Raw genomic sequence first — 27,661 nt, 5'->3', positions numbered from 1 at the left:
TTAACGTCAGTCTTCAGTAATAAGATGCAGAAGACAAATTGTAGCTCAGTCTAAAGAAGAGTGTTCTCGCCATTTTAGCTGCCCCTGCGTGGATTTGGCAACTTTGGGAGGTGGTGAGTGTACTGTGGCTCAGAGGTATTTAAGCAAAGCCTGGACAGCCCCTTGTAGGGGTGGGGGGGCTGCCGAGGAACTTCAGTGTTAGCCTGCTGCACGTTTTGTACGGCCTGAGAGCTAAGAATAGTTTCTACGTGTTTTAATGTAAAGTGTAAATGGCCAAAGATCTGTTAGCTTTTCAGTGAGAACAGGTGCTCAATTTTGCCTCCCGCCCTGGAAAGCCTACAGTGCCCACTAGCTGGTCCTGGGCCCACCCCTGCTCTAAGGGGTTGTTGTCTGCCAACTCTGAGGTCCTGGGATCTGCACACACCTCATTTTCTGATGAGGCCTCCATCAAAGTGACTCTGTAGCAAAGCTGCTTCACTGTGGAGTTGAGGGTCCCTGCAGGAGACGGTACAGTCTCTGGAAACAAACCTGGATTTAACATTAAGCCGTGCTTGTTAGCAGATACACATACTGGATTTCCTTTCTCTCCTCTTTCTTACAAACTAAATTTTATACTTTCAGATTTTATTCACTGGCTGGGGAGAAAGACAACTCAATGAGCTCCAACAGGCAAGCAGCGGGAGCAGGGCATATCACAGTCACCCAGATCTCCCCTCACATCAGTGCCAGGGGGACACTTTCCTGCGCATCCCTCACACAAGGGCCGATGACCCCTGGACCATCCTTCCGGGTCTCTCCAGGGAAGATGGTAGAGACAAGGGCCAGGGACTGTCATGTTATTTTTACTCTAAAAGAGAAATACCCTTAAGAAAATAAAAGTGTTCACATTTCTTTAAACTTGTTTTCCTATTTTTTTTTTCTCCAAGTATAGGGGGAAAAAATCTTAGCTTAGAGAAATGCTATCTCCACCTGTTCTGCCTTTGCTGAGGGATTAGCAACCCTTGACATGCTCTGGTCCCCGGGCGTGCGGGGGGCAAGAAGGAAAGGGCTCATCTTGTGACGGTCCCAGGTGTGAGGTGGTGGTTTCAGGAATGGAACTATGATCCCTGGGTCTCTGGGAGGAGGATAAACAAAGGGGGAATAAACCCTGACACAGCCCAGTTAATCTTAGCTTAAAGTAATAAATTCCACTGCTTGGAGTTTGAGCCAAGGGACCAAGTCTTTGGGGGATTTCATGATCTCCAAGGACTAATGTGTGTTTTGAGTTGATTTTTAAAATGTGCATCTGTGTAACCGTAAGTTTGTTTTCTATGTCTGTGAGTCTGTTTCTGTTTTGTATATAGACACATTTGTATTATTTAGATTCTAGACAGATAGATAAAAATAAAACAAGGGTAAAAATGTGCATCTATGTATGTTCTTGTCTTTCCCAGCACCAGTGCTCCCAGACGTGGTGAGTCACTCAGGGCACAACAGCATGCAGTACATGACATTAAAAAACACACATTGTAAGTCGTTTTAATTGCTTCAAGGACTTGCTCACATGCGCACACGTGCGTGCGCGCACACACACCCCAGCTCAGTGCTCTGACGTCTGCCGCTGCCTCTTGCCCTGCTGTGCGTGTCAGATTTCAGGGGCACAGAAGCAAAGTTTACTGCCCCCAAAGGGCCTAACTCATGCCACCAGCCCTGCATGGATTCTCCACGTCTTTCATTTCAGAACCCCTGAGCACAAAAGATTATGGTTATGCCACGTTTTACTAAACATCAATTTTGTGACCCAAATCATGCTTGAAAATACAGTTTTCACCCACTGTGGGTGTTTTCACTGTGACTGTTTTCATAAACACCTGTGAGAGGCTAGAAATTTCACAATACCTTTTAGAGTTAATTGTGGTCGGAACCTACAAACAGCTCCAGTTGCAGGTCTAGGTTTCCAGGTACCCTGCTCTCCTCCCCCCTTCTCTTTAAACCCCTGCCCTTCCCCTTCCTACCCGCCTCCCCACATGATCTCACGCTTCTCCCAGAGAATGGGCTTGGACCACATGTGTAATGATCTGGACAGGCACATCTCCTTTGTCACAAAATCAATCGTGTCTTCTCTCCCAGCCTCTCTCCTCCCCACCCCGCCCCTCGTTCCCTGTTTCACGGTTAGAATTCAGCTCAGAGTGAAAAGAGCTGGCACCCAGCAGACGGCTGCAGGCAGCACCTTCGCCCAACCTGGACGCCCATTCCTCAGCAGAAAGAACCGGGCAGCGCCATATGTCGGGGCCACTAACGTCGCCAGCAGAAGGGGAGCTTTGTTCTTTTGTTGGGTTTGTTTTGAACGGGAGCATAAATAATACACACCCACTACTCCTTCCCCAGCAATCTGGGCAGAGCTTGCTGGCAGAGCCTTGCAGCAGCACGGAGTGGCCCAAATTGTTCCCCGAACATGGCTGAGTACAAGTGCTGGCCTTGGCCCCCAGATGGATGAAGTCTGATTAATTGCCAACAGTAAATAGTACTCCTATTACTTTTCTTATATGGAATCAGTGAATGAGCTTTTGGCTGAAACAATCATGTTTCCCTGTAAAAACTAAGATCTTTGTTTTCACACAACCCAAAAAGCTTCTCACAAAGTCAATCAGAGGGATGGGTGCTCCCACCTCCTGGGCCCATGTGTGTATTGGGGAGGGGGAGGGTTGGGGGGAGTACATGGGGGAGGGGGAGGGCCAAGGTCTGAATGTCCTCAAGGCACTTGAGAAAAGAGTATCAAATGAGGGAGCCCAGGGGTGTGTTCTGCCTCAGCCAGCCAGGTTTGTGTCTCCTACAGAAATCCTGCACGCCTCTCAAGGTCACTCATTTCAAGCTGTGAAAAGCATCTAAAAAGCGTCTGAAAGCCAGCACGGCCTTGTTCAACACTTCATCCAGTCTTAGCAGTGCTGGCACATCATCAACTCTCAGTAATTTTTGTTGGATAAGTGAGTGATTAAATGAATTACTGCTATTTGGGTTAAATTCTTCATAGCTTAAAATGTGTTTTGGAAACAGATTGATATACATGTATGTGTGTGTGTGTGTGTGTGTAGTTGTATTATGTGCATATGTATACAAAAAGGATCTAAAATAATCTAGCCAGGATATTAATAGTGCTTAATATTATTTATTGCTAGTCACTATTTTCTGATTTTTTTCTATTACTTTTGTTATTAGAAAAAAAATTAACTTCATTTTGAAAAGGAAACAACATGTAACACTAAATAAACCAAAACAATATCAATCATCATCATTATAGTAATTACAATCTGCAAAGAAACTTTGAGTGGGTGCCATGTATCAGACACTGTTCTGAGCATCTTACATGCATGACCACACTATTAAGTAGGAACTATTATTAACCCCTTTTACAGAAAGGAAACCTATGAATGCAAATGATTTATGTTCTGAAACAGTGTACATAATGCAAAGATAAACAAATGAACAACCTGCAATTTACAGCGATTTCCAGGCAGCAGCGTGTAACTGACAGCTAGACTCTGAGGTGCTGTATGTAGCGTAATGAGGTCCACCTAAACGACAACGCCTGCTGTGCTGGGTTTGAGAGGCATCAATGAGATATGGGAGTTTCCTGCACTGGTCCTGGCCCTGAGCTGGATTTAATAAATGCTAGTTCTCCCCCTCAGCCATCACTCCAGCCTCCCCCGCTCCAGCTTTCTCCTGGATCCTTCCGGGGTGAATGGTAACATGCCAGGCCTGAGTTGTAACATCTGGAAACGTTAACAGCAACAAAATAAGCAGTTTGAGACCCAAGTAAGGGCCAGCCCTGTGGAAGGTGTTTTATAACTGTTCCCTCATTCACTCAGTCTATCTACTAACTCTGCCCCCCAGTGGTAATCTGTACGGACCTCATTTGCCAATAAGGTGACGTCAACTGGGATTTATGCAAACACCGTGAGACAAGACTGTCCAGTCTTCTAGAGCACCTGACACCATCCCCTAAAAATCATGTTCCATGCCATTGCAGTGTAAAATGGATTTTGTTTGAAAAACAAGTTGTCCCTTTCAAAGTCAGTAATCTCTATATGGCTGTCATCACCATTAACAACTATTTGAAGAGAGTTCACGGATCATGCACCCAGTGAATAGGAGAGGCAGCTGTGAGGTTTTGTGGACGATGGAAAGGTCAAGAGACCGAGTTAATTCTGACTCTGCCACTCACAAGCCTGGTAAAGGAGGGCTTCAGTTCCTTACCATAACACGACAAGGTTGGCTGTGTACGGTTGCTTCCAGCTATAACATTTCATGAATCTGAGCTAACAAAGCCCCTGGAGACAAAAGGGGCAGCAAAGCTTTCCCCACAGGCAGGGGCATATGATGAGTGCACGTCCCATAGACTTGTAAAGCCCAAGTTCCAAAACGATGGGCAAGTCTGCCTATTATTCACAATAGACTTCTTTGAAGGGATGAGTTTGAACTGGGTTTTGTGAGAAGGGAGGAGAGAAGGCTTTCTCTTGAAGTGGAAGGAGATTAGAGAACGGACTCCGGGAAAAAGCTTCCCTGCTTGGAAAATATCAAGATCTGCTCAGCTGGTGCAGAACATGCAATAGCGGTATATTTAATTAAAAAAGTAATATCCTACAATGAGTTAGTTCAACAAATATCTGTGGGCACCTGCTGTGGGTCAGGAATAAGCTGGTACTGGGACATCAAGGGGGCTTCTGCCAGGTCCCTGCCCTCAGGGAGTTTCCAATCTAGCGATCAAGCCTAGAGTAGGACAGGTCACTGAGGCCTCCAGACTTTTGGGAGAACGGCAGCAGTAGAGAGCCTCCCACATTCAGGAAGAGTCATCTAGATCAATGTAAATATCTTCAATCCAGAAATGAGCTGAGCATAAGGCTTGTGATGTGGCAGAGAGGAATGGAGAGGAAGGGATTACATCCTTTCCTTTAAGATAATTGATTCCTTTCTCAGGGCTCACCCTTGTGCAAACCTCCTGCATGCTGCTGAAAGGGGGATCTTTCTAAACCATGGAGAGCCTTGGGTCACCCTTCACAAGTTGTCATCGCCTCTCCATTTGCTGCAGAGAACTCCTAGTGTGGCATTCAAGGCCCTTCACAGAATGACTGTCTTCCTAACCTCTCCCCCAGCCTCATCCTTCTGTGTCCTGGGATGCCCCAGGGGTGTACTTGTATCCTCGTGGCTGGTCATGCTCTTGCCTCTCTAAGGAGAAGAGGGAGTGGAGACCATCTACTCAAATATTATCTTTCCTGGGAAAATTTCCCCCATCGTACACATTCATTCCATTTAGCCCAACAGGATATCCATTGTAGTGCTTTTCTCCCAGTGCCTAACACATTGCTCTAGACACATGGGCATTCTTGTGAGCTAAATCTTCAGAAACTGAAGGGGTTTGAATGAAATTGCTAATAGTGACTCTAGTTTGCAGACGAGAGTTTAATCTTGCATGCCAACTCTGTCCTCTGATGATGCAGAGAAGGATTTTTTTTTTTTTTTTTTAAAGGAAGAGCCCAGATGGCCAAGCTCAGATGGTAAAGGCCTTTATTTATTTAGTTATTTTTAAATTTATTTATTTATTTATTTTTGGCTGTGTTGGGTCTTCGTTTTCTATGCGAGGGCTTCCTCTAGTTGCGGCGAGCGGGGGCCTCTCACTGTCGCGGCCTCTCTTGTTGCTGAGCACGGGCTCTAGACGCGCAGGCTCAGTAATTGTGGCTCACGGGTGTAGTTGCCCCGCGGCATGTGGGATCCTCCCAGACCAGGGCTCGAATCCGTGTCCCCTGCATTGGCAGGCAGATTTTCAACCACTGCGCCACCAGGGAAGCCCGCAGAGAAGGATTTTAATGCAACATTCTGGTCTAGCAGGAGAGGTATGGTGGTTGATTAATGAAATCTGCCACTATCACAGGAAGAGGGTGGCAACATGCATGCCATTTTTCCATTATTTCACTAGAAGCTTCCACAGTGCTCATACTTTTTGTTGTTGTTAATATATTATAGTCCTCGTTGTTGTTGTTGCTATTTTGTCAGAATAACATGTTCTCAGTCATTATGAGGCAGTTTTTCAGCTGTCTGTTGCCCTTCAAGTTGACTATACCCACGTTTAGCCCATAGATTCTTGGAAGCTTCCGTGTGTACCATCCATACCGCTGGCTAAATAATGAGAAAAAGATCTTTAAAACAAAATGCAGCTGGATTAAATACCTTCCACTGATATTTTACAGCATTGAGGCATTATTATTATGTGGACTCTTAGTTTTCAATGTTCTGAGCCTCAGATACTGCTGCTTGTCTGCATAGCTGATCCTACACAATACCGTCTTCTACATTCAATGAATAATGTGTTCTGGATGCTTAACAGTGAAGCACAATCTGATCTTCATCCAGCAATTTGGAGAGCAAAATGCTCTTGCAAAAGACCACGTATACCTCTTCCCATCCTTATTTGACTGGGGGCCCACAGCGAGGAAATTTGCGTCTGAAGCTCGAGACAGGTTCCCAGTCTTTGTACAGACACTCCCTAATGAGGTTTCTAACTCAAGTCAGTGGTCCACACGGTGCCCTGTGATCACAGTCAATTCAGGTAAAACAAGGATACCTCCTGAGTTAAGGTTGAAAGCAGGTTTTATTCACTTGGGTATTTTTTCGCTTTCTCTGTAGACTCTGAAAGTGATTATCTTCCCAATCAGGGAACATCTACTGCAAAGGAATGCAATCCGTGTAAAACCCAAGCACACAGTTTCTCTCACCAGAAACATGTCTCACACTGCAGAGAGGCCGCCTGGGATGTCGCCACTGCCGTGGGACAGGGGAGGAAACCAGAATGGAGCCAGGATGCCAAAGCTCATGGAAGGGAGGAGGCTGCCTGTTTGAACAGGTGCTTTTGAAAAGCTCCCGCTGGGAAGATCCCGGGGAGTGCTAATGGATGTAATGAACCAAGACTCCCAGGGAAGGCGGAGAGAGCAGTCACGTCAGCCAGATCATTTAAAGCTAGAGCAAGGAAAACACTTTGGAGGAGAAACACAGTGGAGCCCTTCAGTGTGGCCCAGGAAATGGGCAAGATCCCCTGAAATCGAGGGCTAATCATCAGCCCTTCAGCCCTGAAAGATACATGGTGAATTTCCAGCACAGAGACCGGAGGTAGGTGATTAGCTCTCAACAGGAGTCTCCCACCTGCTTTGGGAAGGGGTCTGGGGTGGTGAGGATAGTTTACAAAGGTAGACCACAGTGGAGGGGGAAGCACAGGGCAGCTGAGGCTGAGTGCTCACACAGACCCCTCCCCCTTCCCTGCCCACCTCTGCCTCACCTTGACCATCTCATCCTTGTCTGCAGGCATTCAAGTGGGTGCCTGCTTCCACCTTTGCCCCTGTATTTGTTTCTGATTGCTGCTGTAACAAACTACCACAAACTGGGAGGCTTAATAGGAAGAGCAGAGAAATACAATGAATGGGAAAGTTGCTAAATTTTTTGCAGTCTTCTACAGCAGATGCAGGACGTATACAGTGATTGAGTCCAAGCCCAAGATCAGGCCTTCCTGAATTTTAATCTGAATTCTGCCATTTCTGACTGTGTGACTTGGACCAGTAGACGTGTAACCTCCCGTGTCTCAGCTTCCTTGTCTATAAAAAAAGATAGCCTGTGCGCCACATCTACGGAGCCTGCGCTCTAGAGCCCGTGAGCCATAACTACTGAGCCTGCGTGCCACAACTGCTGAAGCCCACGCGCCTAGAGACCGTGCTCTGCAACAAGAGAAGCCACCGCAATGAGAAGACCGCTCACCGCAACGAAGAGTAGCCCCCGCTCACCGCAACTAGAGAAAACCTGCGTGCAGTAATGAAGACCCAATGCAGCCAAAAAATAAATTAAATAAATAAATTTATTTAAAAAAAAAAAGATAACAATAGTACATGACCAATCCTGTCTTCCCTACCTGCTTCACACTAGAAGTGGAGAATAACAGACACGTGCTTTCCCATTCTCCTTTGCTGCTAGAGGTGACCCAGTCCTGGCCAATAGGCTGCTGAAGAATTGGGGGAAATAGTTTCCTCTATAATGAAAGGCATGGGAGGAAATGATTCTTTGTTTTACACTCCTCTCTTTCTGTTGTGGATGCTGTCATGTGAGAACGTGATGTTTGCGGCTGCCATGATCATGTCACCATGAAAGGGAGGCCAAAAGAATGTAGAGGTGTTCGGCCTGTGCCCTGATATCACTGAGCTGCTGAACTTCCCTAGAACTACTCATCCATCCTTCTGTCAAGTGAGATGATTAAATGACTCTTTGGTTTAGGCCACTGTCCACTGAGTATTCGGATTCTTGCAACTTAGAGCATTCCAACTGATACAAATTTCTATCTTGGGGAATCATTGTAAAGATGAACTGAGATAGTGCATGTCAAGTGCCTGGCACAAAGCTATCATTCTATAAATGATAAACTATAATAATTATTACTAATACCTGGGGAAAATAAGGATCTACTTATTATTTGCTTTTTAACTTCCTTCTTTTCAGCATCGCTAGCTCACCAATTTATATTTATGCTGGGAAATCAGGTGAAGTCTTGTAGGCTCAACTACATTTGCTGAGTAGTTTATATCCCTATTTGGGCTCCTGGAACAGGAGTTCTTCAAGGTAAGGCGCTGTGTCTCATTCATCAGTAGGCTCCATGCCTGGCACAGAGGCCGTGATTAGATGTTCTTGGGTGGATGGATGAATGGATATAGATGGATAAATGGATGGATATGGTTGGATATGAATGGGTGGGTGGATGGTTGGATGGATGGATATGGGTGGGTGGGTGGCTTGATGGTTGGGTAGATAGTTGGATGGGATAGATGGATAAATGGATATGGATGGATATGGATTGGTGAGTGGGTGGGCACATAGTTGGATGGATGAATATGGATACGTAGGTGGGTTGATGGTTGGATAGATAAATAGATGGGATAAATGGATGGACAAGTGAACTAACCCCAGAGCCTATGCAGAATCCCTTCTTACATGGCATCAGGCCTGGTAGCCTTTTGTTCTGTATAACACCAAAAAATGAAAATCAAAATCACACTTTCATAGGATCTGGCACTTCTCATTTAAATCCTAACTAATGATGTTTTACAATCTACCCGGGGTTGTGTCTTCCTGGGCTAAGAATAGGTCAAGGCCACCAAAGGGATTTATCCTTCTCACTGTGATGATCAGCATCAATCATCAAATTTTATTTTATCTCATGTCTTCCTATACTCCTGTATCAGCTAGGAATTTTTTTTTTTTTTTTTTTTTTGGCCACACCACGCGGCATGTAGGATCTTAGTTCTCTGACCGGGAATCGAACCTGCACCCCTTGCATTGGAAGCGCAGAATCTTAATCACTGGACCGCCAGGGAAGTCCCTCAGCTAGGAATTTCTATTGGCTACTATTAACAGGCTGGAAATAATGTGTAATAAACATGAAGTTTATGGATGTAGGTAGCCCAGGCTTGGTTGGTGATTCTGCGTGTCATCAGGAACTCAGGGTTTTCTCTCACTCTTTTAGCATGTGGTTTCCACCTCAAGGCTGCCTCATGCTTCAAGTATGGTCACAATCACTCCAGCCATTAAGCCTGCCTTCCAGGTAGGAAGCAGAAGGAAGAGAAAAAGAGCACTTCTCAACCATTTTCCTCTTTAAGGAGCCTTCCTGGAAGTTCCACTGAACAGCATCCATTTATATTTCATTGGCCGGAAATTAGTCACATGGACATAACTGTCTGCAAGGGAAGCTGGGAAACATAGTATTTTGGCTGGTGTGTGGTCACCATGCATACAACTCAAGTTCATTACTAAGTTTGGGAGGATGGATGTTGAATAGAAACAGTCAGTTTGCCCCATCTTTACTCTGCCTTTCCCTCTTTCACCCCAACAGTCCATCTAAGTTCTGACCTCTGATCTGTTTGGGTTTTGGTTCTTCTTTAAATCAGTGTTTAACTTTTAATGTTTATTATCTAGTCTCTGTATGAAGGGGGATTTGTGGTGGTGTTAGTGATGCACTTCAACCAAAACAGACTGAGCAACTTCACCCAGCTAGGCTGCCTCTCACTTTAAACAGAAGCCTAATGCCTCCAGGGTAACCTGCCATTAATTTGCCAACACCACCAAAGACACAGGTGTAGAACGAGGCAAACAACCCATTACTGAGTCTGCTATGTCTCATTAAATCCTTCTGACCAACACTTAATGTTAAGTACCATTATTAATCCTCATTTGATAGATGAGGAAATCAAGGATCAGAGAGGTTAAGCAAGTTACCCTAAATTGCACAGCTGTGAGTGGGATTTAAACCCAGATGTGTTTTATCCCAGAGCTCTTCCTAGTATACTATATGTTTTAGTAAGTTCTGGGCTGTCTCCTAAAAATAAAACCAGGCCCAAACTGGAGCCCACAGATGTGAGGTTCTGCCCAGAACACACCAGCCCCAGCCTGGTCGGAGTCACTGATTTCAGAAGTAGCTCTTGGCCCTTTGCCAATCTGCAAGATGGTAGCAGGATGGGTAGTGGAAAGGTTCACCATTGGTCTGGTCCCCAGCCTCAGTGCTGTCTAACTTCTTTCCCATCGTGGCACATGTAAAAAATGATAATATTTGTACAGCAAGGGGGTAACAGAGGCTGATTCAGGCCCCCTCCTGCCAGAGGGTGAGGGGTCCATGTCTCTTGCCGTCCCCTCTGTCAGGAACACTAATGTCCTTATTCTGCTCCAGGCTGCAATCCAGGACCCCACATTCCATCTAGTTGTCATTTCTCTTTAGTCTTCTCGAATCTGTGACAGCTCCTCTGTCTTTCCTAGTCTTTCATCACCTTGATGCTTTTGAAGCGTTCTCGTCAGCTATTTTTATAGAATATCTCTCAAATTGGGTTTGTTTGATGTTTTCTTATGATTAGATCGAAGGTATGTGTTTTTATCAGGAGCACATAGAAGTGATGTGCCGGTCTCAGTCCATCATATCCAGGGGTTGGTGATGCCAGTGTGTCTTATAACTGGTGATGTTGACCATGAACATCTGGTTAAGGTGGTGTCTGCTGGGTTTTCCCACTGTCAAGTTATTATATTCCCATTGTAATTAACATGTGTCTTGAGGGAGATACTTTCAGACTGTTCAAATAATCTGTTTCCCTTCAAACTTCTGCCCACTGATTTTAGCATGCATCTGTGGATCTTGCCTGCGGTGTTCTAGAGGTGATTTTTATATGTGCCTCATTCCCTCATTTATTAATTTTAATTCTTCTGTAAAGTTGTCCCTTCTCCCCCCTTTTATTTATTTATTAATTTGACAATTTATTTACATCAGTATTGACTCAGGAATATTTTAGGCTATGAATTATAATCTCATTCTATTATTATTTATTTTGCTGCTCAAATTGTTCTAGCTCTGGCCATTGGGAGCTCTTTCAGATTAGCTTCTGTGCCCTTTTGACATGCTGTTGTCCTTTTGACATGTCCTGTGCTCTTTTGACATGCTGCTATTGTCCTTTTGGGGGTACTTTCTTGCTTTTTGGCACCACCAAAATCTTCCAGATTTATCCTGTGTTTTCCCTGCCTCAGTCCGATAATCAATCACTTTTCCAAAGGAGCCCTGTTTCCTTTCAAGGGAGAACAGTATTTAGGAAACAACATCTGGATACTAGGTGGCATTACCTGTCATTGTAAGATAATTTAGAATCAAAACATGACTCCAGTTTTAGAGAAAAGAAGTATAGGGATTAGCAAGGTTACATGATTGCCCAGGGTTACACAGGGCAGCAGTGGCAGAAAAGTTCAAACCAGAACAGATCCTGCACTCTGAACCTTTCCACTAGTGTAAATGCCTTATTTATTATAAATGTGAATTAATACTTGGCAGAAGAAGCGCAGATGTCCAGATAGATGTGATTTCTGGTTGATGGAGTGTCAACATCAACCACAACATATATAAAAACAAATTTGGCATCCAATAAATATTTTTAGATAGATTCTGTTGAATGAATCATCATTATCATCAAATATTTCTTGGTCTCTGTGAAGTATTCCTACTGTTCAGCTGTACTTTCATTCCTTTCTGGAACATGATAGGGCATATGCAAAAGAATAAAGAACATAGAAAAATAAAAACCATGGCAGTTTCACTTTCTGGGTCCTTGTGGTCTTTGGATGGGATGGCAGAGTTCACCCTCCCTTTGCCATGTTGCTTTACTAAAGCCAAAAACCAAGTCTTAGGACAGTGACTTGTGTTTGGCAAGTGCGGAGCAGAGTGGACCTAGCATTGCTGCCTCCAGGCTGGGTCCTATCTGGCTTTGAGCCTCATGATCTGCTCAATTACAGCCTGTGGCAGGACGACAGCGGCTGCAGAGACTGAGCCTGGATGGGCAGGACTACAGTTGAATTCTCTGTACCTTGTAGCCCAGGCCCTTGGGTCAGCTGAGAGGTCCATCCACACTGCTGGGAAAGAGACCTAGCAACACCACTCCCTTCCTGTCCTTCCTATGTTTAATTCACAACACCAAAGCCACTTCTCGCTTCAGTCGTGGCCAAGAATCCAAGACACACATTAAGGAGAGAAAGAAAACATGGTGGCTTGACTAAATGAGCTTAATCCAGAGGGAGGAGACCTGGTTTCTAAGTCCAGTTTTGCACCAACTGGTTGTTTATACCAGGAAAAGATCTTTCATCTCTCTGAGCTCCACTTACCTGGCCTCAAAATGATAGGGTTGAACTAGATGATCTCTAAGGCCCAATCCTGCTTTGAAATTCTAGGATGCTTCAAATTCCTTTCCGGAATTTCTCTAAAAGGGCCATGGGCCAGCTGTGGTCTCATTGGTAGAACTCTTGCGCCACCTAGTGGCTTATTTGGAGCCTTTTTCTCCCTAAAATGCCTTCTGCTCAATGGAGGAAAGAATGGTCTTTCCTCCATTGAAGTAAGAGAATAAAGCCAGTTCAGTCCTTCCTTTGCAGGAGTGAGGCAAACTGCCAGACCTGGGAGAAACAGGTGTTTAATTCACGTCCTAGAAAGATATTTTGTGTGAACACACTGCCACTTCCTATGGCAAAGACCTTGCCATAGAGAAGTATAGGGATTAGTGAGGTTACATGATTGCCCAATGTTACACAGGGCAGAAATGGCAGAAAAGTTCAAACCAGAACAGATCCTGAACTCTGAACCTCTCCACTTGTGTAAATGCCTTATTTATTATAAATGTGACTTAATACTTGGCAGAAAAAGTGCAGATGTGCCAGATAGATGTGATTTCTGGTGTGGTGGGAATGTGATTCCAAAGCCGGGCTCCTGATGTCAGGAACACCCAGTGAGGTGCCCTGACACATGCAATGGGGAAAGGTGTTTGGGTTACTCCCTGTGTGCCAATTTGTTACGCGCTGGTCCTTAATGCTTTCAGCTGCTCCGCAGTTAACACTCATTCAGCATGCATGCAGTGCTTCCATCCTAGGCCTTACCTTGCTGTCAGAACCCTCCTCCAGACATCTGACACAGAAAGAGAAGGGAAGGACCCCTTGGGTCACCTGCCAACTTGGACCAATTCTTCATCATTTGGAAGCTCCCTCTGAGTTTTTCCTTTTCCTGACATTCCCATCTAAATAAAGACCATTTCTGAAGTCTGCATGGCCCTCCTTTGAAGCACCTGAGTCATCCTTGAGCTGTGGTGCATTTATCCCACACATTTGCCCAATGTTGCCACTAATCCTGGAATGACAGACACTACCTGATGGCTCATCACCCCTCTCATGGTGACTGCTGTTTTCCTGGAGCCAGAAGTTCCGCATCTTTTGTTTTCTGTTTCTATATCCTGGTGGGGCAAGTACAGGCAGCAGTATTGGTGTCCACTGTATAGGCAAGAAAACCCAGGTCACAAACGGGTTAGGTGACTCTCCCCAGGTATCCAAATAGGGAGTGGTGGAGTGACATCAGAATGAAGGCGTTCTGACCCCCTGTTCAATTAAGCAACGTTTGGTACTTTGTTTTTTATGGTCTCAGTGAGGGGGCCATTGGTTCATTAATTTTCACCACAAACACCATTGAAAACCATTCATTGCCTGTGCCTTAAAATAGCTGTGCTTTTTTGTTTTGGGTTTTTTTTCATGCCAAGCAAGACAGTGTAGTCAGTGGAGGAGAGGGCACTGGGATGGGAACCAGAAAACCTGGGTTCTTTTCTGTCGTGGCCTCCGCCAAGCTGGGTGGGCTGGGGAATCACAACCCCTGAAGCTTTTATTTCCTCATCTCTGAAATGAGAAGGCTGGACTAAGGTTCCTTCCCTTCCAGAACTCCATATGTATGAAGAAAGAGCACGTCTGATTTGAGGTATGTTTCAATATCTCTCTAACTCTGGATCTATCCAAATAAAATGATTCAGTGCAGATATCTTGCCTAAAAATTAAGTATCATTCATATGGACAGTCCAGATTGTTCAGGTGGATTTATTTCTTTATTGATTTTTAAGCTTTTTTCTTTCCTTTTCTTTCTTTCTCTCTCTCTTTTTAATGTCCTGGTCTGTTCTTGGTACAAAACTTCATTTCCAGGTTATAAATTCCTAGGGCAGTGATGGCAACTAGGTTTCATCTTGCGTGCCCTTCAAATCAGTGGGCATTGGCTGTCGGGAGCTCTGTGTTAAGAGTTCATGCTCGGGACTTCCCTGGTGGTGCAGTGGTTAAGAATCCGCCTGCCAGTACAGGGGACCTGGGTTCGATCCCTGGTCTGGGAAGATCCCACATGCTGCGGAGTAACTAAGCCCACGAGCCACAACTACTGAGGCCGTGAGCCACAGCTACTAAGCCCACGCACCACAACTACTGAAGCTCGCGCGCCTAGAGCCCGTGCTCGGCAACAAGAGAAGCCACCGCAATGAGAAGCCCGTGTACCACAACGAAGAGTAGCCCCTGCTCGCTGCAACTAGAGAAAGACAGCGTGCAGCAATGAAGACCCAGCGCAGCCAAAAAAACAGAAAGAGTCCATGTTCTAAGGCTCTTGGGGAGAGGGACTGGTTAGCCATGTCTGCCATGGGCATGGGCTGGGGATATATGGAGGTCAAGGGCTGTGTCTACAACAGCAGTGGACAATTTGGTTTCCCATGCCATGCTCAGAGGCACGGAGCTAGGACAGAGATTGAAATCCAGGCCTCCTCCCTTCAAGTTCAGCTGCCTCCCACCCAAATCTCCCTCTCAGTTGGATGTCATGGGCAATCAGATGCTTTTTGATGACGATAATGATGACGATGATGATAAACTTGATGGTGCTGTGCCAGCAGGCTCCCCGCCTAGTCTCTCTGAGCAGTTTTGTGTACACCCCACAGATGTGTTTCTTCCTTTCTGAGGGACAGAAAGGCTTAACACTTGACAGGAGATTGACCGGGTGACTTTAATAAATGGCTCATGTCCCCATTAAACATGCCTTTCTCCTCCCGGCCTGTCCCGAAAGACTTCTAAAAGACATGGGAGATTGGGGTTGACATATATCCACTAATACGTATAAAATAGATAACTAATAAGAACCTGCTGTATAAAAAATAAATAAAATAAAATTCAAAAATTCAATAACTAAATAAAATAAAAGACATGCCTTGTACAAAGACAGGTGGCAGCAGGGGGAGAGCATCCGGGATGCAGGTGGGAGGGCGGAGGGGAGGTCAAGGGGACAATGGGACCGGCCTTCTTGGCCTCGCAGAAGGGTATCTGAGAGAACAATGATAGCTCGTGGCCTTCCAAAGGGCAAAGGCACAGTCAAGGCGAGGCTGGCTGTGGGGCGGCTGTCCACCCAGATGGACTCGCTGTTCTGTGAAGGAACATTCCGTGTTCCCTGGCTGGCAGCCAGCACCCGGCCCATCAGCCTCCCCTGACTGCACATCCAGGGCCCCGACAGCTTTCTCACGGGGCACCTGGAGCTTCTGCCCCAAGCAGATGCCTGGGCTCTGTGTTCCCACAGAGCAAGTTGCCTGCAGCGGTCCATCCATCTTTCTCACCTTCATCTGGGAGACAGTGCAGCCCCCCTGAGCCCGTGCAGGAGCCTCTGGCCTGGCCCAGGAGGGAGGATGCAGTCTGGGTGGAGAAGGCAGCCTGGCCCCTGGGCATGGGGGACTCTGGGACCCATCCAGGGCCCTGGAGCCTGAATGCCCTTTCCTTTGCAATGAAATAAATCTACCCTTTAAAAAAGCATCCACGTTGCCAAAATCCCGGGTAAAGTAGGTGCAGTTGACAAGCTGCTAGGAAGGAATTCCTCAAGCTCTGTGGGCCACGAAGCCTCTCTAGGGAAGCCTGGGCCTGGCTCTCAGTGTGCATGGGATTCCCTCGACACATGCCCTCCCTCCCTTCACAGGCGGGCAGCTCCACAGTGAGGAAGGACCAAACCGAGTCTCAGAGCTGCAGAGAAGGGGCTCTGGATCCCACTTTAGGTCTGGGAAAGGCCCATCTTTTCTGGAGCAGTGAGCCTAACAGTCCACTCCTCAGGGCAAGGCCTTTCCATCCTCTTCTCTCTGTTCACATGCAGGGCCCACCCAGCTCGCACAGGACTCCCACAGGACTCCGATCTAACCAAGTAGGCTAGTTCTTTCTTTGCCACCGTCAGTGCACATTCCTCAATCACGGAAACCCCAGGAGGCCAGATGTCTGCTACACAAGGGTGTATTATTGATTTCCACATCATGATTATCACCACAGGGTGAGAAACCGAATATGATTTGGGTCCTGAGAGACCTTAAGTCACTGTCAAAGGTGACCTTGTTATCAATCAGCCGAGACCTGGGGCTAAGTTTCTGTCTCCCAGGATTCCACAAAGGACCCTGCAGGAGAGGAGGGAACCTTCCACTGACCAGGCTAAGCTGAATCCCAGCTACTCGAGCCATCCTTGCCCTTGGGATTGGACCAGGAAATTTTTGTAAGCATTCCTGACCCAAGCTATCTTGTTGGATTTCTTTACACACCTGGCCCCATTTCGTGTTCAGATCCATCATGCATTTGATTGTAAGGCAGAGGCTGCTCCCGTGCGTAAATACACCCCCTGCCAGGCTCAGCAGGAAGGTCCTCTGACAGATAAGCAAACAAGCATGTATTATCTGCTATGTTCCAGGCACTGTGCCAGGCTCAGGCTTCCCCATGGGTCCTCATGAGGCTTTCAGATATGGGGGAAAAGATCAGTGCAAAACGTTACAGGTGCCGTGTTAGAACGAAGTATCAGGTTTCATGGGGGCACAAAGTAGGTACAGGAGTTGGAGGGGAGAGAGCAGGAAAGCTTCCCACCACCTGGATTGTTTTGAGGATGAAATTTACAACGTGGAGCTCTTCCATAGACTCTTAGATCTGTTTGCCAGGCTTCGGTCCTGATGGTCACAGGCTATCTGCTGGCCCTGTCTGGTGGGGACCAGCATCTGGGGTGTGGATCGAGTTCTCCAGGCTCCCAGGAGATGGTTAGGACATCAGATTGTCGGTATCCTAATTTTCCACAGTGGGAACTGTGTACGTCGATGAGAGAGAGAGCATCCCTGCCTAGCGGGAGGCCACTCCTTCTCTGGCACAACCTTGCCCAGGAAATCCCAAATAAATGTTCTCTTCCATAAGAGCCATGTGTATCAAAGAAACACTCCAAGCCAGGGAGAAAATAATTAAAGAAACAACCCGTCCACAGCCAGAGACCTGAACGTTGCCCAGGAAATCCAGCTAGGTTTGTCCAGAGAGCCACAGACTTGTGATTTTATGTGGAATGGCTAAGGAAAAACATGTTCCTGTGTGCTTCCAGACCCACCCTGCCGCAACATCGGGACAGTTCGGGTGCACCCAAATGCATGATTCGAGGTATTATATCCCTTCATGATTGCATCTGTCCATGGGCCTTATGCAGTAGAGTTACTGTCATAGTGATGCAATATCACATGTGTGTTAACATGGAAATACCGCCTACAGCACAGACAATAATTGACAGCTAATGACCAAAGACAGCTTCTCCTTTACCTTGCCAATCTCACTACCCAGCATGAAACTAAATTCGAACATGAATTATCTAAATTAACTAAATTCTAGCATGAATTGCTGGGTCATGCTAGAGTTTATTGAGCATGCTCTCTGTTTTGCTATTTGTTATATTATTTAATTAGTTTTTTCCTCTTGCTCGAGTTCTCTGCTCCATGCAGGCTTAGGGAAGCCACACGTCTGCTTATTACAACCTCTGAAAGTGCTTAGAATTTACAGGCACTGTGCACCTTGGAGAAACCACATGCCCTTTAGAGGCTCCTCTAAATCAACCTCCACTGGTGGCTCTGAGGTGCGTTATTGTATCCAGTTCAGCCTCTCTCTGGATCTTGATGGGGTGCGTGAGCCAAGGAGGCTGGGCGCGCTGGGGCCAGGGTGCGGAATGCTCTCTGAGCCTTGTCTCCTCTGGTTTCTCCCCAGGCAGCAGCAGGAAGGAGGCAGCTCTTCGTACCCCACCCACCAGGTGCCATCCCCCGGGGGGCCGAGGAGGCGTGACCAACACAGGTTGCTGCATCTCAGTAGCAGCCGGGTAGAGCCAGGAGCAAAACTCACTTTTGCTTTTACTTATTGAAAATCATGATCTGAGCTATGTGCTGCCTTTAAAAAAAAAATCATTCCTGAGTTTAAAAGCAGTAAACTATCCATTGCCACGGATTACTTAAGACGTGCTTTGGGTCCTTGAGGAAGTTGCACTGCCCATAATGAATCCTGAGAGAGAGGGGAGGGGGTGATGATCAGGACGCAGAGCAGGGAGGGGAGCTCCCGAGAGTCTCTTCAGGCTGTAACTTTCCAGCAAAGAAAGCGATGCACGGGTTCGGATCCCTCCAGCCCAGGGCAGTGTTTGCTGGGCACTTGGGGGTGTAGGGCTCCCTGGAGCACAGCTCAGCACCTCAGAGGGTCAGGCCTCTCGGGCACTCTGCTGTCACCCTGAAACCCAAGGCTTGTCCCAGGTCCACAACAGCTCCTGTGCCCGACACCCACTTTTAGGCTGTGCCATTGTATAGAATCAGAATCTACTCAGAAGAGACGCCTGGTACTCATGTGCCTTCAGGAAGCACTGACTTGGTACCCCCCAAATGGCAGACACTGGTCTAGCCACCAAGAATCCAGTAGTGAACCCGACACAATTGCTGTCATCACGGCGCTAATGTTCTTGGGAAGGCGACAGCCAATCAACAAACACCTGGCTGTATAACCTAGCATCTGATAGTCAACCACACCGGGAAAAGCGTAAAGCAAGGTGGGAGGACACGAGCTCCCCTGGGTGGGGTGGTCAGGGAAGGTCTGCTAATGAGCTGCCCTTTGAGCAGAATCCTGAGTGGAGAGCATTTCAGAGGGACCAGTGGGTGCTTAGAAGAAGGGAGAATCTGGCAAAAAGCACGACGGACGCTAAGAATGGCTACTACTATTAAGTGCTTATTGTGTATGTTACACCTTGTGTGCCCCTTACATATATCGTCTTAATTGTCACAAAAGTCCTATGACACTGGTACAATTACTCTCCCATCTTATAGATGGTGAAACAGCTCGTGGAGTGTGCTGCCAGGCCCACAGTGCTTTGTGCGCGGGAAAGAAGGTTTCTGAGGCTGCGTGTCGCCTGGAAGACGCGTTGCTCTTCGTGCAAATCGCTTTCTTTTAGGATTGTTTTCTTTCTCTTACCTGGAAACACTGTCCAACTGAAGCTAATTCTGGAGGTGTCTTGCTGAGTCTTTGCTGCTTCTCTGTTTTTACGAGGTAAATGTGACTGCTACCAGAATGACCGCGAACGCTACTCTGGTCCTCAGCTTTATTTCAGGGCTTCCTGGGGGTGCCAAAAAGTTGCACAACTCTTCTAAGAACCTGGCCTCTGGGATTCACACTTGTAAGGTTGCTTCATTCTTACATTAGCCCTGAGATCAGACATAAGTGTAAAGCGTAGCCATCTCAGCGAATGCTTCATCCAGTAGAACCACATGGACACAGTGCAGTGTGGCGGAAAGAACAGCAATTTGGAATCAGCCAGTTTGTAGTTTTGCAGAGTCAGGCCAAGAAAACACATACACACACACACACACACAGAAGACAACAACAACAGAAACCAATCTGCATGACCCTGAGCAGATAATAGTCCTCTCTGAGCCCCTGGATCCTCATCTAAAAAATGTCAACTTCCTTCCACCCTCTTCAGCCTGAGAATATGCTTCTTATGAAGGATCTCCTTCATCCCTCCCCAGAAGAGAAGAAAAAAACAGAAACAAAACTCCTGGTGCAGAGCCCAACTCCTGTCTCTGGATGTGAAATGCCTGGACGCTATAAAATTACCCGGTATTTATCCATGCTCAAACAGTAGTTTGGGAGGCAAAACAAGGTCATTGAAGGATGTCCCTTCGGGCAGAAGCAGCACAGAAAGCACCCCGAATCAAGATAAATAAGAAACCACCTCAATAAACACATTTTGGATTTTAAAAACTTGACCCAAAATACAAATGTGTGGGTAGGTGTAGATGTGATTAGTCATTAAGGCATGGCTTCTGAGCCAATCCCCTGAGTTCAGATTCTGACTCTGCCACTTACTAGCTGTGTGACCTGAAGTGACTTAATTGACAGCTCTGTTCCTTTATTTCACTCTTTATAAAACACGGATAATAACAGCACCTAGCCCAGAGTTACTGTGAGATTGAATAAATAAATGTGTACACATGTACACACAGAGTCCCTGACAAAATAAGCACCATTTAAGTGTGGGTTATTTTATAAGGGAAAGACCAGGTAAGTGCTGGTGCTTAATACTGGTTTCTAAAAACAAACAAACAAACAAAAATAAACAAAAAACAAGAAGAAGGAAAAGAAATGAGACAAACTAAAGGCTCTTCCAGCTAAGACCACCTAGTTTAGGGGGAAAACTCCAGGCCATGAGAAAGACACTATTGCTGAATTATCCAGGGAATAGCATTCTCTAGGAAAAGCAACTCAAAATGTGCCCAGGTAAAGCAGACCCTTGGCTGAAGACGTGTGTGGCGGCTCTCGGTTGGGGTTGGATGCAGCTCCTGGGCTCTCCGACTCATCTTGGGAAGCAGGAGGAATGTTAAGTGCACACTGCATTGTCGTTAATTAATTTCTCAAGGGCTGCAGTAATCAGGATGCTCATGAATGTGTTTCAGCTGCCTTTCATTTAGAGAACGAGCAGCAAATGTAAATGCAGTCTACTTAGAAACCTTAAAAACCATTCAGCGCTGTAGCAGGAGAGGAGACACCCTGGTATGTCTCTAAGGAAAAGAAAAAAACCGCACGAGGCCTTCTTTAATCACATGAAAGACGAGCAATTCTAACTCGACAGCAACAGAGGCTCCCTGTGGCTTTTCAAATATTATCATTTGGAACTGGCAGTCCCTCTGCTCTTGTGCGATGTTTGAAGATGCCATGCTCCATCCATATTTATATTCCTCCCAGCAGGGAGCCCGATCCTGACAGGCAGGTTCGGGGTGGCGGGGTGGCGGTGGGGTGGTCTGGGGGCGTCCAGGGCTTGGCAGGGCCACTCCAAAGGGGCCGCTCTGAGCTCATCGGGATGGGCAGCCGAAAAGGCTACGAGAGAAAGCCGGGCCCCCAAAGGATCCCCCTACCGGAGGCCTGGCTGCTGGGCCAGGTTGGGGGCACAGGCTGGTGGTTTCTCTAATTCTTCAAGGCCAACCTCAGGATTACATGTACTCTTCCTCGCTCTGATCTTGACCTCCTCTGAGGAGGTGCTTGAAACCGCACCAATTCCCTCTTCTCTATGAAGTCAGCACGCTTCAGAGGACCCTTTTGTAGACCTGGACCCCTTCTTCCCCAGCTAGTCCCATTACATGACTATAGAAAGGGCTTAGAACAATGCCTCGCGGATAGTAAAGCCCTCTAACCAGTGTTTATTATTCTTGTGCTGTTGGTGGCCACTGGCAGAGAGTGGCCACAGGATTTGGGGCCTCTGTTCCTCCAGTCTTCCACGCTGGGCTTCCTGACCATAACTGCCATGCAAGTCATCCCATAACCAGTCACAGCATCTTGGACTGCGACTCAAACTTCCATCCTTCCTAGTTCCCCATCCTCATCTTGGGTCCCGTTAGGTCAGTAACACCTGCTCGCATTTTTACCCTCCCCCACTGCAAGGGGCAGAGGCCTGGGCTGAGGTCTACCCCCTCCCCTCTAGAGTAGGACATGCCTCCAGTGGACATGATGATCAGCCCACCGAAAGCAGAGATCCCCCTGCACAGAAAAGGAATGCCAAGGAATCTGCGCACATTTCCTCCCCAGGGAAAATAATCATTCAGTCACTTAACACGTGCACTGCCCCATTTTACCCTACCCTCCCGATGACCTTGAATATAAGACTCTCATGTGTGTCCCCACCTTTCCTTTTAAGTTCAAACATCTATTGAGCACCTACTATGTGCCAAGCTCAATGTCAAGTGCTAGGGATACAACATGGATGAGTCTCTACCCTTAAGGAACGTACAGTCTAAGGGATTAAGACACACCCAGAAACACAACACCAATAAATGAGAGCACAGAGGAGAATATGTCACCCAATGTAGGTTCCCTGGAGGGGATGCAACGTAGGCTGGGTTGTCAAGGACACGTAGCAGGGCCCAGGCAATGGGCAGTGGGTGGGCATTCCAGACAGGGCACATCATGGCATCTGCCACCAAGGTGCGTGAACACAGTGCGTGACCCACAGTAGGTGCTCTGCATGCCCACTGAGCTGGCTGATGGCAAGGTAGCAAAAGCCCATGGATGCTGTCAGAGCGTGAACTCTGTGCCACACTGGGGGATGGCGCCGAAGAGGGGCTAAAGCCCTGAATCTGAGCAGGGCCTTGAGTGCCAGGCCCTTATCTGTAGACCTTATCCTACAAGAGTTTGAAGCAAAGGGGTGACGTGGTTGGTATTACATCTTATTCGTGCAGTATTCCGCTACCCCAGAGGAAGCCCCCTGAGAACGCTGAAGAGTAAGGCTGTAAAGATCACAGTTTTATACTCTGGTATCGTAAGGAGTTGCGCCCCAGCCATATGAGAACCAAGTTGCTCCTTTGTTAAACAATTTGATAGCTGGATATCTAATCTTGAGATGCTTGGTTGAAAGTTCATAGGTTGAAACTTTCAATCTCTACCTCAGTTCCTAATCTGTAAATAGAACATTTGAATTGTATCGAAAGGCTTTCTCCTCCATAAGGCTGTCCTATTAACCAAGGTTTGTTCCTGCCTCCTGCCCTTAACCCCTACGACACAGTGTCACGGGCCTATTTGTACACTTATGGGTCTATATCACAATATTACAGCCTGGACCTGGATCAACCTCTCAGATGTAACATGTGACAGCATAAAGAATTTTTGTTCCAGGCTTTGACACAAATCGGGCCAAGGCTGAAATTCAAAGGAGTGGTGTTTACTGCAGTATCTAGTTTTAAACCTGAATCGTGCCTCACTCTTTAAGATTTTTGTTACATTTTAGTGATTTTTCTGAAGATTAAATAAAATAATGGTAAGGAGCTTAGAAATGTTCTATCTATAGTAAGCCCTCAAGAATGTTGCCTCTGTTCATTATTATTCACACAGGCAGTTCTGCTGAAGATTCAAGTCATTTGTTTACCTCTGGGGGTTGAGAGAAATTTATCAACTGTGAGAAATGAGTTTGGCATTTTTTTTTAATGTTGATTACTTTGGCCTTATTTAACTATTGTATTGTTCTTTAATGTTTTGTATTTATGTCTTGGGCCCCTGATTAGACTTTAAGGAGTCTGACAGCAGAGATCTTGTTGGACTTCTGTTTTTATATCCCTCACAGAACTCAGTACCATTCCTGGCACATAATAGATGTTCAGTAAATACATGTAGATGGACTAGATGATACAGGGCTCTATAAATGAATATTAGAGTGTTCATCACCACAGTACCTGGCAAGTCATTATCTGCTCCACGGTCCTTTTCTTTGCCATTACTTCTCAGCTCAGAAAAATGAGCAAGACAAGGGTCCTGGGGTAAAGAACCCCAAATATTATAAACCACGCCAGCTGCCCAGTTTGCACACCCTGACTCATCTCTGGGTCTCTTTCTCACACTGTACAGTGGCCCAGCAGAATTGATGACCTTCTCTGCCCTCCAGGCTCCAGGGAACCAGAGGTAGCACCAGCTCCACAGGCTGCTTCTTGTGCTAAGATGCAAATGACTTCTTCACAGTTCAAGAGCCAAACTGGAGAGGCAGCCCCCTCCCTAGGTCACCCACAGCAAGTTGGGACAAACTGGGTTGGCTCCATCTTCCCTTTCAAATAATAGGCCATTCAGTCTTCGGGAAAGAAATGACTCAGCAACCCCAGGGCCATTCTGGCGGCTCAAACAGCTGCCAGCTGGGCAGCCCATTTCAAACAACCAATTAGTATGAGCACCACAAGTTGATCGGAGCAAATCCAGGCACCTCTCCCTGAAAAAACTAGAAGGACACTCACATCTGCATAGAAAATGAAGTTGTTTCACCTTCCGTGGCATTGTTCCACTCCAAGGAACAAGCTTTATTTCTCTCAAAACTTGGCTTTCCTTCACCTGCCAGATGAAAAATGATATGAAGTTACTGAAATCATCTGCTAAGGGAAATGAATCCAAGCTCAGTGAAAGACGTTTGCTGCTTTTTTCAAATCACATCCGTCAGCCTGTCTTATAAGCAAAATAGAATGTCGCTACCAGGTAAAGACAGTAATTATTTCAGTTAGCAATTGTATTAGATGTAGAAGGTAACGAGGAATAAAGACGCTGGACCCAGCCCAACCATTCACTACCTATGCTTCTCTTTCCTGTTCTGGCTAAGGTAGCAAATAAACACAGAGTGAACTCAGCGGTGGGATGATAGAGGTTTTCCCTGCTAGTGGACCGAATCACAATTCATCCTTCACTGCCTGATGAAGAAGCAGCACAAACACTGGAGACCACACAGACATGAGATGCCAATAGTGCTTGGTCTACCCTCAGTCCAGTACTGTCCTTGGTGCCCAGTGACCCTTGCAGAAAATGAAAAACTATAAGGTGGTATGGTAGTTAGTGAAACAATAATTTTAAAGATATTTTCAGCTGTATTGCTAAATGAAATAAGGAATTCCCTTATTGGATAGCTGGATATCTAATCTTGAGATACTTGGTCTACAGTATTTTTATTCCACATCTTCTTAGACCATTCTTTGGATTTTAAGTGTATGTATTGTTGGAATGGGAGGAAAGAAAAGAGAGGGGGCAGGAGATAGAGCAAGGGCCACCTTATTCTGGAAAGACTGACTAAATTGGGTTAATATGGCAGAAAAGACTGAGCCAGCTGATAATCTTTTTGCAAATGTAGCACATTTGAAGTTTCTGCTTTGATTAGTGCCTCTCTGTGTTATCTGAAAAGTCTATCACTAAAGCAAAAACTGACAGTATTTCAAGGAGTAATTGACAAATCCATGATCAGAGTGGGAGATTTAACACTTTTTTCTTAGTAATTGATAGATCAAACAGCCAAAAACATTCAGTCAAGTTAAAAAGATTCTGAACAACATGATTAACAAGTTTGATGTAAAGAACTTATACAGAGCACTGCACTCAACCACTGGAAAGTATATATTCTTTCCAAAATCACACGTTACATTTAAGAAAACTGATGTTGAATTAAGGCTTAAAGCAAATATCAAATCTCAAAAAAGTTTAAAGAATCAGTATTATAAGACTGTACCATCATTAAGTTAGAAAGCAGAAAAAAATTACAACTTAAAACCTCCATACATTTAGACATTTAAAAGCACATTACTTAAAGATCCAGAGACAGAAAGCAGATTGTGGTTGCCGGGCCTGAGAGGAGAGAGGAATGGGCAGTGGCTGCTAAATGGGGATGGGGTTTTCTTTGGGGTGTGTTGAAATGAAATGAAATGAAAATGTGTTGGAACTCGATAGAGCTGGTGGTTGCACAACATTGTGAATGTACCGAACTGCACACTTCAATATGGCTAACATTATGTTATGCGAATTCCCACCTCAGTAAAGAAGTGCTCATTATCTCTGTTTAAATCCTAATCTGTGGAAACATGGGTGTGTACCGTTTCTGAAACTTTTTCAAGCTTCTATGTGTGCACTTTTCTGTGCTATATGAATATATGTTTACATCTTCTCCATTATGCTTCAAGAAAGAGTTTTAAAAGAGCAAAAACACATTACTTACTAACTTGGGGGTCAACATGAAATCAGAAAGTGTGAAGAGCAAGAATCGCATGACACAGCACTCAAAATTTACGGTATGCAGTGAATTCACTCAGATCACAGAAAAGCGGCCATGACAGAGGATAATGATGAGTTCTCCAAAGTACACATAGGAGAAAACAGCTTTAAATGTTTATTTGGTAAAAGAAGAAAGGCTTAAAATTAACAAGCGAAGCATCAACCATGAGAAGGGAGAAGCAAAACAACAGAATATTCCCAAAGAAAATAAAAAGAAGGAAACAACCTTAAACGAAAGAAACAGATAATAGATACAATTAAGATGATCAACAAAGCCAAAGACCGGCTCTTTGAAGAGACTAACCCCTGGAAGGACTGATTAAGGAAATTTTAAAAATATATAGAGAGAAGGTACAAATAATATTAGGAATGAAAAAGGAGAACACACAGAGATCAAAAGGATAATAGAAATATAAGATAGAAAACCTTATGCCAGTAAGTTGGAAAATGTGCATTTCAAATGGAAAAAATCCTAGAAAAATATAACTTACCAAAGTTGACTAAATAAGAACTAGAAAGCATAATCAGTAGTAAAACATCTTCCCACAAAAGAAATCTTAGGTTTCCAGAGTCCTATTTGTGAGTTCTAGGAGACATTTTAATTACAGCCTCAGATTACAACCAGTATGTTAAATATGCAGGATGCACAGGATGTAATTGAGAAGGTGATCATATTGTTGCCTCCTACTGTCCCTTTAAATCTTCTCGCCCTGCCATTGGATGAAAACTCAGACTTTTATGGTTATTACTGAATAATAGAAATGCTTATATTTACTTTTAGACATAAACCCTGAATCAAATTAGTAACTTAAAATGCCCAGTACAATATAATAAGCTAGGCTTTCAATTTAAAAGTTAAGACTTCACTCCACCTTCTTTTCCCCCAGCTAGGGGCTGTGGCTGGCTGACCACCCACCTGGGGGGCAGGAGATGGAGTCAGAGTCTTCTCTTTCTCTCTTCCACCTTCTCAATCATCCCTCCCTCATCAGTCAGGGTCCAATCAAGGAGACAAAAAACATACCAGTTATTTGAGAAAGAAGTTAATATAAAGAATTATTAACTAAATGTAAAGTTACTAACCAGGCAACTGAAGAGACAAGAAGAGAATTCTAAGGTATCATAAATGTAGCAATTTCAAGAAGCAGCTACCATCTCCAGGGCTGAAGGAATAAAAGGATGAGGTTATAATACTCTTAAGGCTTCAAAGCATAGACAAGGGACCCCGCAGAGCTGAAACTCTGGCTCCTGAGGAGGAAGTGATACTTGGCTGGTGCTGGTGTCTCTGAGCTCAGAGGAAGGAGCCCATGAGGTGAGAACACAGACTCCGAAGAGGAGGTGGCTGGCCAAGACGCAGTCATGTTTCAGAGTGAAGGAGTGGATACTACGAGTCTGGTCCTGCAAGTTTTGTAGAAAGTGCAGACGGGATTGGCTGGTGCTGTGGAAGGAACTGCCA

The 27,661-nt window shown here is 45.6% G+C and overlaps 1 protein-coding gene across 3 annotated transcripts; it reads right to left on the bottom strand.

Annotated features, from left to right (window-relative positions):
- Window positions 1-1,331: 1,331 nt before the first annotated feature.
- Window positions 1,332-27,070, bottom strand: LOC309604684 (uncharacterized protein). Of its 3 annotated transcripts, none has more exons than XM_082339645.1 (4): window positions 25,720-27,070; window positions 24,420-24,513; window positions 13,719-13,839; window positions 1,332-6,150 (listed from the first exon to the last, which is right to left on the bottom strand). In XM_082339645.1, the coding sequence occupies exons 1-4, from the start codon at window positions 25,727-25,729 to the stop codon at window positions 6,040-6,042; spliced, it is 336 nt and encodes a 111-aa protein (XP_082195771.1). In that variant the 5' UTR covers window positions 25,730-27,070; the 3' UTR covers window positions 1,332-6,039. The 3 variants fall into 3 exon arrangements, with proteins under 3 accessions (XP_082195771.1, XP_082195769.1, XP_082195770.1); XM_082339643.1 differs by having other exon boundaries at window positions 25,745-27,070; XM_082339644.1 differs by having other exon boundaries at window positions 26,700-27,070.
- Between the last annotated feature and the right edge of the window lie 591 nt (window positions 27,071-27,661).

This window comes from Balaenoptera borealis (genome assembly GCF_965194805.1).
Source record: "Balaenoptera borealis genome assembly, chromosome: 1".
Taxonomy (NCBI): domain Eukaryota; kingdom Metazoa; phylum Chordata; class Mammalia; order Artiodactyla; family Balaenopteridae; genus Balaenoptera; species Balaenoptera borealis.
This window is presented reverse-complemented; position numbering and strand designations above follow the sequence as displayed.